Source organism: Nematolebias whitei, chromosome 11 (assembly GCF_014905685.2).
Source record: "Nematolebias whitei isolate Nwh7 chromosome 11, NemWhi1, whole genome shotgun sequence".
In the NCBI taxonomy this organism is placed as follows: Eukaryota; Metazoa; Chordata; class Actinopteri; order Cyprinodontiformes; family Rivulidae; genus Nematolebias; species Nematolebias whitei.
Window position 1 is genome coordinate 47,557,453 of NC_056508.1, and position 11,610 is coordinate 47,569,062.

The following is an 11,610-nucleotide window of genomic DNA, read 5'->3' on the forward strand; positions in this document are numbered from 1 at the left end:
GATCACTGAGTTATAACAATTTGTGTGTTTGTCAGAGACTCTTATCTGCTGCGTCCATCTTGAATTAGGTCGATTTCAAAGTTGAGGTAATTGCAGCTCCTCTAACGATTACTCTCCAACAGTTTGAATAAAATTTGTTCTCAGGTTCATGAGATTTTTTACTAACAGACACACACTCACAAACATGGGGAAAAACTTTATCCCAGCAATTCAGCATGAAATAAAACGATGTAAAGAAACTTGTTAAAATCGTTGAAAGTCATACCTTGACCAGCCGGTTTGATCTCCATGCAGTAGTCACTTTCTACTCTGTTGTTTGGCTGCCCGGGGCCCCAGAAGCTGAACTTTGGGTCAAACGGTGAACCATCGCTCCAAATCCACTGTCCTTTCTGTGAGAGGACGTTTTTAAGTCAGTTTACATCTTCCTTTTTATGCCAGTAGTGCAGATTCTTTGTTTTTGAGCAACCAATAAAACACGCTCTGTCTCGTTACCAACAGTCCTTCATGACTGCCATTAAGAACTGAAAACGATCATTAAATATTCAATACTAGGAAATAAATCTAATTCTGATATCATTTTACACAAGCCTCACCTTTGTTGAAGCAGTGGCTCCAAGCCAGGCACTTTGTTTGTTTCCTGAAGTTTTGTAGATCAAATCCATGATGAAGGTGTACTCCTCTTTTGATAAAACGGTGGAGAGGTTTCCATCAAAGTAGTTGCAGTAATGCTGAGGGAAGGACAAGATGCAAACATCAAACCAACAAAATAATCTGCTGTGCAGCTCATTAGATACAGCTGCCCACACTTTTCTGTCCAAATGACAACAAAACATCAGTTTTCAGTACAAGAACAATCATTTCAGGTATTTGAATTGTCGCAAAAACGCTTTGTGTAGTGCATAGCTGTCCCGGCTGTGGAACACTGGACCAGCTCTTTACCCTCATCAGGGTCCTTGAGGGGTCACGGGAGTTTGTCCAACCAGTCTACACGTGCTTTTGGACTTAGAAAAGACATTCATTTGTGCTCCCTGAGGTACAGTGTGAGGGGTGCTTGATGAGTATGGGATGAGGGTTTGTTGCTACGGCTCGTTCCGTCCCTATACAAGCGGTGCAACAGTTTGGTTTGCATTGCTGGTAAGAAGTTGGACCCCTTCAGATGTGAGCTGGACTCCTGCAAGCCTGCTCCTTCTCACTAATTCTGTTCATAACTTTTATGGACAGAATTTCTTGGTGCAGCCAGGGGGCGGAGGGATCTGGTTTGTTGACCCTTAGGATTCCAGCGCTGTTATTTGCAGATGATGTGGTCCTGTTGGCGTCATCGTGCCGTGATCTTCAGCTCTCACTGGAGCGGTTTGCCACTGGGTGTGAAGCAGCTGGGATGAGGATCAGCACCTCCAAATCTGAGACCGTGGTCCTCAGTTGGACTGTCCTCTCACCGTTAGCTGAGGTTCTGTCTTAAGTGGAGGAGTTCAAGTATCTCAGGGTTTGTTCAGTGAGGGAAGAATGGAGCGTGAGATTGACCGACGAACTGGTGAAGCTTCTGCAGTACAGTATTGTGGACTAAGTGCCGGTCCATTATGGTGAAGAGGGAGATAAGCTGCAAGGAAAAGCTCTGTTTACCAGCCGGTCTACGTTCCTATGCTCATCTATGGCCACAACCCAAAGTGCTCCTGGCATGAACACCTAGGAGGAGACCCCGGGGAAAATCTAGGACTCTCTGGATAAACTGTCTTTCAGCTGGTCTGGGAACACCTTGGAGACTTCCCAGAAGAGTTGGAAGATGTGGCTGGACCTCCCTGATCAAGCTGCTGCCCCCGAGACCTGAGTCCAGAACAAGATGATGGTGGATGGATGGACAGAAATGATTCATGTAATATTTTGCTAACAGACAAACACAGTTGAGTCCAATAGTTAATTGTACTGTTTAAAAAAAACCAGAGCTTGCACCCTGGGAATGACTTTCAGCAACTACCACACCAAACTTTAGCTCGATATCTGCTGCAGATGGTACAAACAAACATGCAGCCAGCAGAGAAGAGGAAATGCTGCTCCTTTTGACACGCAACTTGACATCGACATCCAGATGCTATTCCAATAAATACAGAATAAACCATTAGAGGAGTTGTTGTACCTCAGCGGAGGGCCAGTCCAGGTCTTTTTGCACAAACAGGTAACAATCGCCGTTAAACTTAGTCCAACCAGGAGGGCAGTTCTTACAGGAATCATCTGCAAAACATTTGGAAACTGGTCTGAGGCTACACAGCAACTTTACAGCACCGGCTACAGAGGATAGATTTATATCTGAGGTAAACAAAACAGCACAACCTCTTAAAGAAAGTAAAGGATTCTTCTGAGATTGACTGAAGGAGCAGTTAGGAAACTAGAAGTTTTCTGAATAAATGCCAGACGGTGCAGAGCACGTGTTTAAAGAAGTGATGCTGAGGCAGCTGAATATATCAGTCAGCTTTATTCACACAAGTATGTTGTTTCTGAGAATATGTTTTATGAGCCTGAAAATGATAATGATTTAAAAAAACTGGCACTCATTGTGCTAGCTGCTAGCCTAGCCTGGACGAGACTTTTGGCTCCCAGCACAATCTACATCCTGAAGTTTCATGGACTAACCACAACAAAAGGTGTAAAAGCACCCACCTGTTTGGGAACATTCTGCCTGTGGGTGTTGAAAACAACAAAAAAGAGTCATAAATTGATTGGTGGAAATGGCAACACACTTCAATGCCCATCTTTAGAATGGGGCAGCTAAAGGCCAATACAAACTTACATTCGCTCCGATCCAAAGTCCACAAAGGAGCAACACGAAGACAAGACCTGACTCCATCTGTGGAAACATTTTAAAAACTGGTTCATTGTTCAGAAAGAAGACACATTATCAAATTATTCTGTCTTTTTTTAAAGCTCTAACAGTTTTTTAATGGTAATGAAGAGTTGAAGTCTTCCAAATGTAGCTATCTGTAGTCAACGGTAGTTCTGCTGCTTTGTACTGATGACCAATAAAAGTTTAGGTTTTACCTCGTTGTGATGAATCCCAGCAGCCGCTGCGCTCACTGGAAGAAGGATGCTGTCAAAAAGTGAACCCGGTGTTTATATACCTTTGCTTCATCGGTGGACCGGTCCTTCAAGTAATGGCAGCTCATTAGTCACACAATAAAGCTGTTTTGGTGTGTCCACATTTCTGTGTGACCACCTGTCCTGCTTGGTTGGTGCCCTGCAGAGGTTTTCAGTTCTCAAGTCCAGTTAGTTCTGAGAGCGAACAGGCTGCACAAGGAGGAACGGCTACACCTGAAGGCATCTCTCCTGAATGTTGTTGAAGTAATCTCATAATGCCATCGCTCTTTGTTCCTCGCTACCAAACAGGTTGGTGAGAAATGCTGACGTGGAAACACTGGTTGGACTTTTCTGTTGCTGAGAAAGAGACCTGGACGATGACTCTTACACACTCAGTGACCTACAACACGGCTGAAACACATTAATCCATTATCTTTACCCGCTTCTTCCTTCACAGGGTCGCAGGTGCCCATGTCCAGCAGTCACTGTGCGAGAGGCGGGGGACACTCTGGACAGGTCTCCAGTCCATCACAGGGACATAGAGACAAACCAGACAAACAACCATTCACATCTAAGGACAATTTAGAGTTAGCAATTTTCCTAACATGCATGATCTATGGGAGGAAACTGGAGTGCCCGGATAAAACCCACACATGCACAGAAAGAGAACATGCAAGCTCTACTCGGAAAGGTCCCCGGCCTGGATTCGATCCAGCAACCTTCTCACAGAGATGCTACATCTCTACTAACTGAGTCACTGAACCTGAAATACAACAGATGTAAAAAAACAAAAGAAAAAGGGAAAGCAAATATGGTAATGGTACAGTCTTAGTATGGGTCATACAGCTTGCTACGGCTCAGATTCAAATTCAAATTCAAAATTCAAAAATACTTTATTAATCCCAGAGGGAAATTATTTGTTGTTGTAACTCGTTATCCTCATTTCATTAAGAGACGTTATAGATGCTGATGCTGTAGACAGGAAGGATCTCTAAAGGTCCGTCCCACAGTGGATCCCAAGAAACTGGCTGCAGATGCCGTCTGATCCGTCCACCCAGACTCAGCTGGCCTCTCGGTCCCCCTGGACTGTAGGACCGCTTGAATGCTGGGCAGAACTCCTCCCAGAGCGATAGCCACTCCTCCCAGCAGTCTGCTGAGCTCCTCGTCGCTGCGGACAGACAACTATAGGTGCCGAGGGACGATCCTGTCCTTCCGCTGTCATGAGCCGTGTTTCCTGCTAGTTCCAGGATCTCAGTGGTCAGGCACTCAAGCACAGCTGGCAGGTAGATGAGAATGCGTCCACAGAACATCCTTCAACTCATTTGAGATTCGGGGCTGTAGTTGAAATATTATTTGAGCTTTTGAGATGTTAATCAGCTGCTGTTGGTTGTAGAAAACTACCTTGTTGCCATTAGGGCATTAACAGAGTACTCGAGTAATCTACACATCGATTGCTAGGACATCTATCGATGTTAAAAATGTAACGTCGGGTATCCGTAGTGACGTCATATTATGTGACCACCGTATGACCGTAGGGGGTGGTGTTGCACAGTTGCAGGTCACAGAGTATGGTGTAACACCGGGTCCAATCCACTGAACCAGAACCAGTTTTGGTTTAAGTTTTGTTTTTGACGTGATGCACGTTTCTTCACGTTTGCAGTTTAATAATAATAACTAATAGTTTAGTTTTTCCTGTGACTTATTTGCAGTATGATAAATAGTAGGAGCATAATATACGCTCCCAATGTTTTGTTGGTCTTTTGTTTTGTAAATAATTACCTTTTTTTGCGGTTTTATTTATTTATTCATTTTTGTATCTTGAGATCTATGACGTCATCAAATACTCGAGTTCTAATCGGGTTTTATTATGTTAATGTGGAGTTTTAAAATTATATACTCGTTCAACCCCTTGTTGCCATGGTTACGCATCATAACAAATATCCAAAATTTAAAAAAGTTTCAGTAAAAATCCTTCCAGCTGCACAGCATCTGATACCAGAGGAAACAATCATCCAACAAATGAGATTTAATCCAGAAAAAACAGGAATTAAAGTTTCCAAAAGCAAAATCTCAGAATGAAAGTAACAGAGCTGCTCCAACATGCAGACTCCTGGAGCGGCGCAGTTCTAGAACTAGATTCTAGAATTCTAGAGATGCAGACAGTGTCTAAAAGCTGGAAACAGACCAAGCTCTAGCAGCAGAATCCATGATAACAAAGACATGGACATGCGCTCTTCTACTTACACCTTGGCCTCCAGAGTCACCACTAAACACTAAGACAGGAATTTAATGGGGAGCCAGTGTAAGAAAGTCAGCAGAGTGGGGGTTTAGAGTCCAAAGCCTTGCACAAGCATTCTGGACTACCTGGAGATCACCCAAGGAGGTCAAGAGAAGCAAACAAGGACTTACAGTAGTCCATGAAATGAAATGAATGCATGAATAACAGTTTATGTAATACAACAATAAAAAAGTGTAATTTTGATACTACACAATGTATTTTTTCTGGGGTTCACAACAATGAGAGTTAATTTACTGGTAATCATGTTAAAGACTGAGCCACAATTTTCTGATCTCTGTAGACTACTCAGTACATTAAAACAGAATGGTCTTTTGTTACTCTGATTGGTGTAGCAACCACTCCCATATGCTCAGTCACCTGATGAGGTTTTTTTCTCCAGGCGTCAGAAGTTGTGGAGGGTCAGGAGAACTGGCTACACTCAAAACCTTTTCTCCTGATTGCTATTCAAGATATCTCACATAACTATTTCTCTCTGTCTACCCCAAGCTTCAGGCTGCTTCTTTGGTATTTGGGGTATTTTTGTTTTGTTTTATTCAGTTTGGTAAAAGTGAAGAAGCTTATAATTCATGATCAGCTCCTCTGAAAAATCTTCATATTCGTGTCCAGGAAACGAAGCCTTACAGGGATTGCATTGTGCACCTAGGGGACTTCTACGCCAATGTGAACAACGATTGAGTCCCATGGAGGTCCCTGGGTTTCCCTTTCTGTGCTAGGTATGGACTAACAATAAAGAAGCCTATGTCTGAGTATGAGGTGGTCCTTCAGTATACTTTGTACCAGGCCATATTGGGCCAAAAGATGACGATCACTGTTGCTATCGTATCATCAGAACTGCAGTCTTTTGTCGTGGACACTCGTGGAAAGAGAGGAGCAAATAACCACCTGGTGGAAAGTGGAAGGGGAGACTGCTGGACAGCTTTTTAAAACCCTAACAAGTAGTGACTGTGAACTGAAAACATCGGGTGGAGGTCCCTGTTCATGAGATCTTCATATCATACCTCCAAGAGACTTTTGCAAGACCTGAAGAAAAGTTGGGTACATAGTGTCCACATGAGCTATGTTATTGCAGACACAGCTTCCAGGAGCTGTGGCCAAAATGCTGTTGGTGCCTTTTGTACCAACTACCAGAATACCAACTGTTGGACACCGGTGGTAATGGAGGCTGAAGAAGGGGTCTAGGCTGTCCAGAGGACTCCTGAAGCAGATAGCAGGTACATGATGGTCAGATGGACTGCAGCTTCTATGGTTGCAGAAACAAAAGCTCAAGTGTGGGAGGAATTCAGAGCAGCCATAAAGAAAGACTTTAATTTGTCCTCACAGAGGTCTAGGCAAACCCTTTGATGACTCAGAAAGGGAAAGACAGGCCTTTCACAGGATGTGCTAGGTTTGAGTGGGTAACTGGAGACCTAGACTGAGGATGTTATTGATAGAAGAAGTACTTTAAGGATCTCTTCAGTCCAATCTCCATGAACACAACTAAGAAGGCAGAGTCTAAGGACTCAGGGATCGGCAGAGTCTAAGAACTCAGGGGACAGTAGAGTCTAAGAACTCATGGGACAGTATAGTCTAAGGGCTCAGAGGACCATAGAGTCTAAGGACTCAGGGGACAGTAGATTCTAAAAACTCATGGGACAGTATAGTCTAAGAACTCAGGGGACAGTAGAGTCTAAGAACTCATGGGACAGTATAGTCTAAGGGCTCAGAGGACCATAGAGTCTAAGGACTCAGGGGACAGTAGATTCTAAAAACTCATGGAACAGCAGAGTTTAAGGACTCAGGGAGCAGAAGAGTCTAAAGACTCTGGATGGCAGAGTCTAAAAAATCAGGGACAGCAGAGTCTAAGGACTCAGAAAAGAGCTAAATCTAAAGACTCAAGGGAGAGAAGAGTCTACAGACTTAGGAGACAGCAAAGTCAGGGTACGACAGAGTCTAAAGACACTGGATGGTGGAGTCTAAGGACTCAGGGGACAGCAACGTCTAAGGAATCAGGGGTCAGAAGAGTCTAAAGACTCAGAGAATGATGAGTCTAAGGACTCAGAGGACAGCAGAGTACGGCAGAGTCTAAAGACTCTATCTGTGTCCCAGTCCAATGGCTGCATCCTTCAAAGGACAAATTTGAAGGTCGCTTACGTCACAATGACGTGCCGAGGCCTGTCCCAATTCGAAGACTCCTTCAATGCGGCTCATGAATGTGGCCTTCTTTTCCCACGATTTGAAGGCCAGGTCCCGTGTATCCTTCGCAGTCCACCCTATCCCAAGATGCATTGCGGGCATACGGAAAATTCTGGTCGTAATGGCAGATGAAGTAGCGAGCGAGTACACTTTTAAATGTTATAATGATAAAATCTGGGATTAAACAATGAAAAGCCTAAAGCGGTTATGATTTAAAGCAGATGATAGGCTTTTGTCATTTGCGTAGACATTTTTTTGTATTATTTTTTGTCGGAGCTCAGCTCGTACAGCGGGTCCTGCAGTACTATCGCCGCTAAGCTAATTATTATTTTATTTTAGGGAGCAAGGTGCAGACTGAAGATTTTATTAAACTTCAGAATGAGAACAGCCACGTTTTCACTGGTGCAAAACACTCTGCAGCTGTGGCATGAAGGTTCCAGGATGAATCCATTTATTCATCTTGTGTTGTCTACAGTTTCATGGACCCTCATACATAACCTGAAGTACAGGTCCTCTTGTGTTGTGCTGTGAAAACTGTAGTTCTTCTAAGACTTTATGTTCCATGTTTCCCCTCTTCATTCATTTTATGTTCATGTTATTTGGATAATTTTGGAGAAGATGGACCTGCAGGAGAAAGTAACTCCTCTGCAGGAAAAAAGAAATGGGACAAGCTAAAAAATAAATACAACGTATGTACATGTGTAATGAAGAATATAATTTGTACGTGCAGCTGTTAATACATGTAAAGTTTTAAAAAAAGTTTGTTGCTCTGTTTGCCAACTGTGATGTCTCATGTCCTCTGTTCAGGACTGCACATATCCAGGCGGGTCAGAAGAAGGAGTTAGTGGGAAGCTGCTGCTGCGACTTGGTCCTGGTTTGTCCTCATGGACGAGGTTTTAGGACAGAGGCCTTCCACTGCACCTCCTGTCCTAAATGTCTCCATCACTGAGGACACTCCAGGTCCGAGCGCAGCAGTGGGTGACCAGGAAGACAGGGCTGAGGGACAAAGAGGAATGGAGACGGGGAAGAAAGAGACAGCAGGACAGAGAGGACGATTTGCTTGAATTGATCAGAGAAGACATGAGGCAGCAGAGAGAAGGGCAAATGAAAGTAGGGACAGAATGGAGAGACTTTTTACAATCCTCAAAAAAAAACTGCAAATAAATGAATTAATTGTTTGTTGCTTTTTATGTTCTTGGAAAATGTGGTGTTTTTTGTTTTAATTTTGAAAAACTAAAGTGATTACAAAAACTAGTATTGTCAATAATTCATTTTATCAATAGAAAGTTCATTCAAAACAACAGCAAAAGGTTCTGTGGCGTGCCGGCCCTGCAAACCCACAGGACACCACCTCCAGGTTCTCTGGGTTTTTCTGGAGGTGGATGACCTGGTGGTGAACGGACACTTCTTCTGTCACGATGGACGATGCGGTGGACAGTAGGACGAGGCGTCACAAACACTCCTGACACCACCCTGCAGGATGCTCCACCTGTCAGCCAGAAAAAAACACTGGGTCTCAGTTGTGGCCCCCAAACCATGTCCTGGATCCAGGTCCAGGACATGAAGCAGCACCACCAGAGACTCCCTGCTTCATGGGAAATCTGGTCCAGGATCTTCTTGGTTAAAGTAACGGTCCAGGACTGGGACACTCAGGTTCATTGTGCAGTACCAGGGTCTGGTCTGGTTCAGGAAATGTAGAGAACAACAAAAACATTATTAGTTTAAGATTTAATTTTTATAAAAATCAAAGCATCACAATTTATGAGTCTAAAGGTGAATACACTGATGCTCAGTGAAAACACTTCTGTGCTAATTTATTAATGAAATAAAAAATGAAAGACCCTGTTTTAACATTTTTTACAACCACTTTATATGGATCATATGAAATAAAATATAGGAAAATGTTATGCGGTAGTCTAAATTTAATATGCTTTAATGATTATAATAAATTAATAGTAAATTTGTTAAATTATTATTGAAAGTTTGTAGAGTTAAAAAAAAAATTAAGTTACCTGGATATGATTGTCTCAGCAGAAGATATAAAACACGCCGCAGGCGGCGATAAACTTCGTATTTCCTCTAGAATTAAAAAAGCAGTAGAAAAACTTAGGATAAGGAGAGTGATGCTTCTATAATTGGGGCACACCCTCCGGTCCCCCGTTTTGAAGAGGAGAGCCAGCACCCCAGTGGCACGGCCCCCAGTGTCCACGCAATGTTGCAAAGGCGTGTCAGCCCTGCAACAACCAGAGCCTTTAGTCAGGGAGGATCTCCCCCACCGCCGGAGCCCTGCCGTACATTTACATAAAATGTCATTTCTCTCGTTTGTTTTTCTTATCTTGCCGTTCTTTTGTCCTCATCCCTGATGTCACCTCACTCAGCTGACCTCAAGCTAACCTGAATATCCAGAGTTTAAAAGCTGAGCTGACTTATGGAGCACCCGTGAGCTCGAACCCAACTGCTGGGGTTATCTAAGCCACAGTTCTCTAAGAAACCTGGATTTGTTGAACTTGTTCTGCAGGCCTCAGGTCACGAAGCTGAGCGGGAGAGGTCGTCACTCCAGAATTGTTGAACATTTCTCTCCCGGAGCGTTTTTCTTTAACAATGAGCTGTCATCAGGTGGACGACAGGCCCACGGGCCAGACGAAGGTATATAAAGTCTGTGTTCGCTGTTTGAAGGCATCCTTCGTCCAGAGAGCGACACGGCTCCTGCTGCTCGGACCAAACGTCACAACAAGGTCGAATCTGAGTCTTGTTCTTCAACTGAGCGAACAGGAGTTTGACTAGTCAGGATTTTAACTTAAATCTGGATCTGGTAGAGATAAACGTGGAAAAGAGAATTATTCAGACCTCAATAATTTGGTGTTGTAGACTTTCAAGTTCTGATTTAAATTTCTGTCTGAATTTCTTTGTGTTCCTACAGATGACGTCTCGTCTTCTCTTCGTGCTGCTGCTTTCCAGCTGCTTTCTTGTTCCTCTGCTGGGCATCGCAGCAAACGTAAGCTTGTTAAAGTTGCTGCCTGTTGTTTTCTGTGAAATGGATCGATGTCGGCTGAAGGAAACGAGAAACAAGACAAACCATGCTTTACAGAGCTGCCAGTTCCACCGCTCAGATTCTGACTTCTGTTTGTTTTTCGTCTCCCCAGGGCTACTGCAACACACAACTAGGTTGGTGCTTCTGTCCTGTAGAGGTGGTGGGTGTTTGAAATCACAGTCGGTCACTGTGTGGGCTAAACTGTTGGACCGTCCGTGTTTCGTGCATGAAGCTGCAGAGCGTTGGCGGCCATTAAAACCAGAACCTCCACATTTATTCTGGGGGTTGTTGTCGTGTAGAAACAGATTTCCCGTCTCGGTCCTTCTTCCAGTCTTTCCTTTCTTGTGTGGTTGTTCACATGGTGGAAATGATGCAGCTGTGCAGCCTGGCTGAGTGTCCAGATGTTTTACAGCTTCCTGTCAGTCCTGCCCTTCTGGATGGACTTGGTACGGCGGCTACTGCTACCTGTTTGACAACACCAAAAGGGACTGGTATGCCTCTGAGGTACAACAACTGTTTTTACTGTTTTTATGGGACTTTTTTTTTTCACGAATACTAAAATTACAGAAGACGACTTAAAGGGATAGTCTGGTCATTTTCAAAGGGAGTTATTTCTAATAGTTATTGATAGTCTGAACCTTATCAGCCGTCAGTCTTTGAATAAAGAGGGTGAAGAAGGAAACAGAAGTCTTCGTCCAGGCGACGAAGACTTCTACTGTTTTGTTCCCAAACCCCTGAGTGCTGAATGAAGTAAATACTTATCTAGCACCTTCTATCTGATCAAGACACTCAGAGCTCTTTACAACAATCTGTGCCTCATTTACCCATTCAAACAGCTCTATACTAGATCTCTACAAAGATAACTGAACTAATCATTCTAAAGAGACTAATCAGAGCTTTATGACATTCATACACTGATGAGACATACATCAGAGGCAATGAGGCGTTCACTGTCTTGTCCAGGGACACTTTGACATGTGACTGCTGGTGGATTTGAACCCCCAACTCTTGCCTTGGAGGACGACTGCTCTAACCACTCAGC

At 43.7% G+C, this 11,610-nt stretch overlaps 2 protein-coding genes across 2 annotated transcripts in view; one reads left to right on the forward strand and one right to left on the reverse strand.

The window, feature by feature from the left end:
• The window catches only part of LOC119417367 (galactose-specific lectin nattectin), a 6,897-nt gene extending 3,823 nt beyond the window's left edge, over window positions 1–3,074 (reverse strand). Inside the window, exons 1-6 of the mRNA XM_037684570.1 lie at window positions 3,031–3,074; window positions 2,783–2,839; window positions 2,653–2,671; window positions 2,132–2,226; window positions 594–728; window positions 228–389 (exon numbers count right to left, since the gene is read on the reverse strand). Coding sequence (XP_037540498.1) covers window positions 228–389; window positions 594–728; window positions 2,132–2,226; window positions 2,653–2,671; window positions 2,783–2,839 — 468 coding nt within the window. The 5' untranslated portion in view covers window positions 3,031–3,074. The remainder of the gene's footprint in view (window positions 1–227; window positions 390–593; window positions 729–2,131; window positions 2,227–2,652; window positions 2,672–2,782; window positions 2,840–3,030) is intronic.
• A 7,144-nt stretch (window positions 3,075–10,218) lies between these two features.
• The window catches only part of LOC119417219 (ladderlectin), a 32,394-nt gene continuing 31,002 nt past the window's right edge, over window positions 10,219–11,610 (forward strand). Inside the window, exons 1-4 of the mRNA XM_037684432.1 lie at window positions 10,219–10,272; window positions 10,458–10,532; window positions 10,681–10,702; window positions 10,981–11,072. Of these exons, the coding sequence (XP_037540360.1) occupies window positions 10,458–10,532; window positions 10,681–10,702; window positions 10,981–11,072 (189 nt within the window). The 5' untranslated portion in view covers window positions 10,219–10,272. The remainder of the gene's footprint in view (window positions 10,273–10,457; window positions 10,533–10,680; window positions 10,703–10,980; window positions 11,073–11,610) is intronic.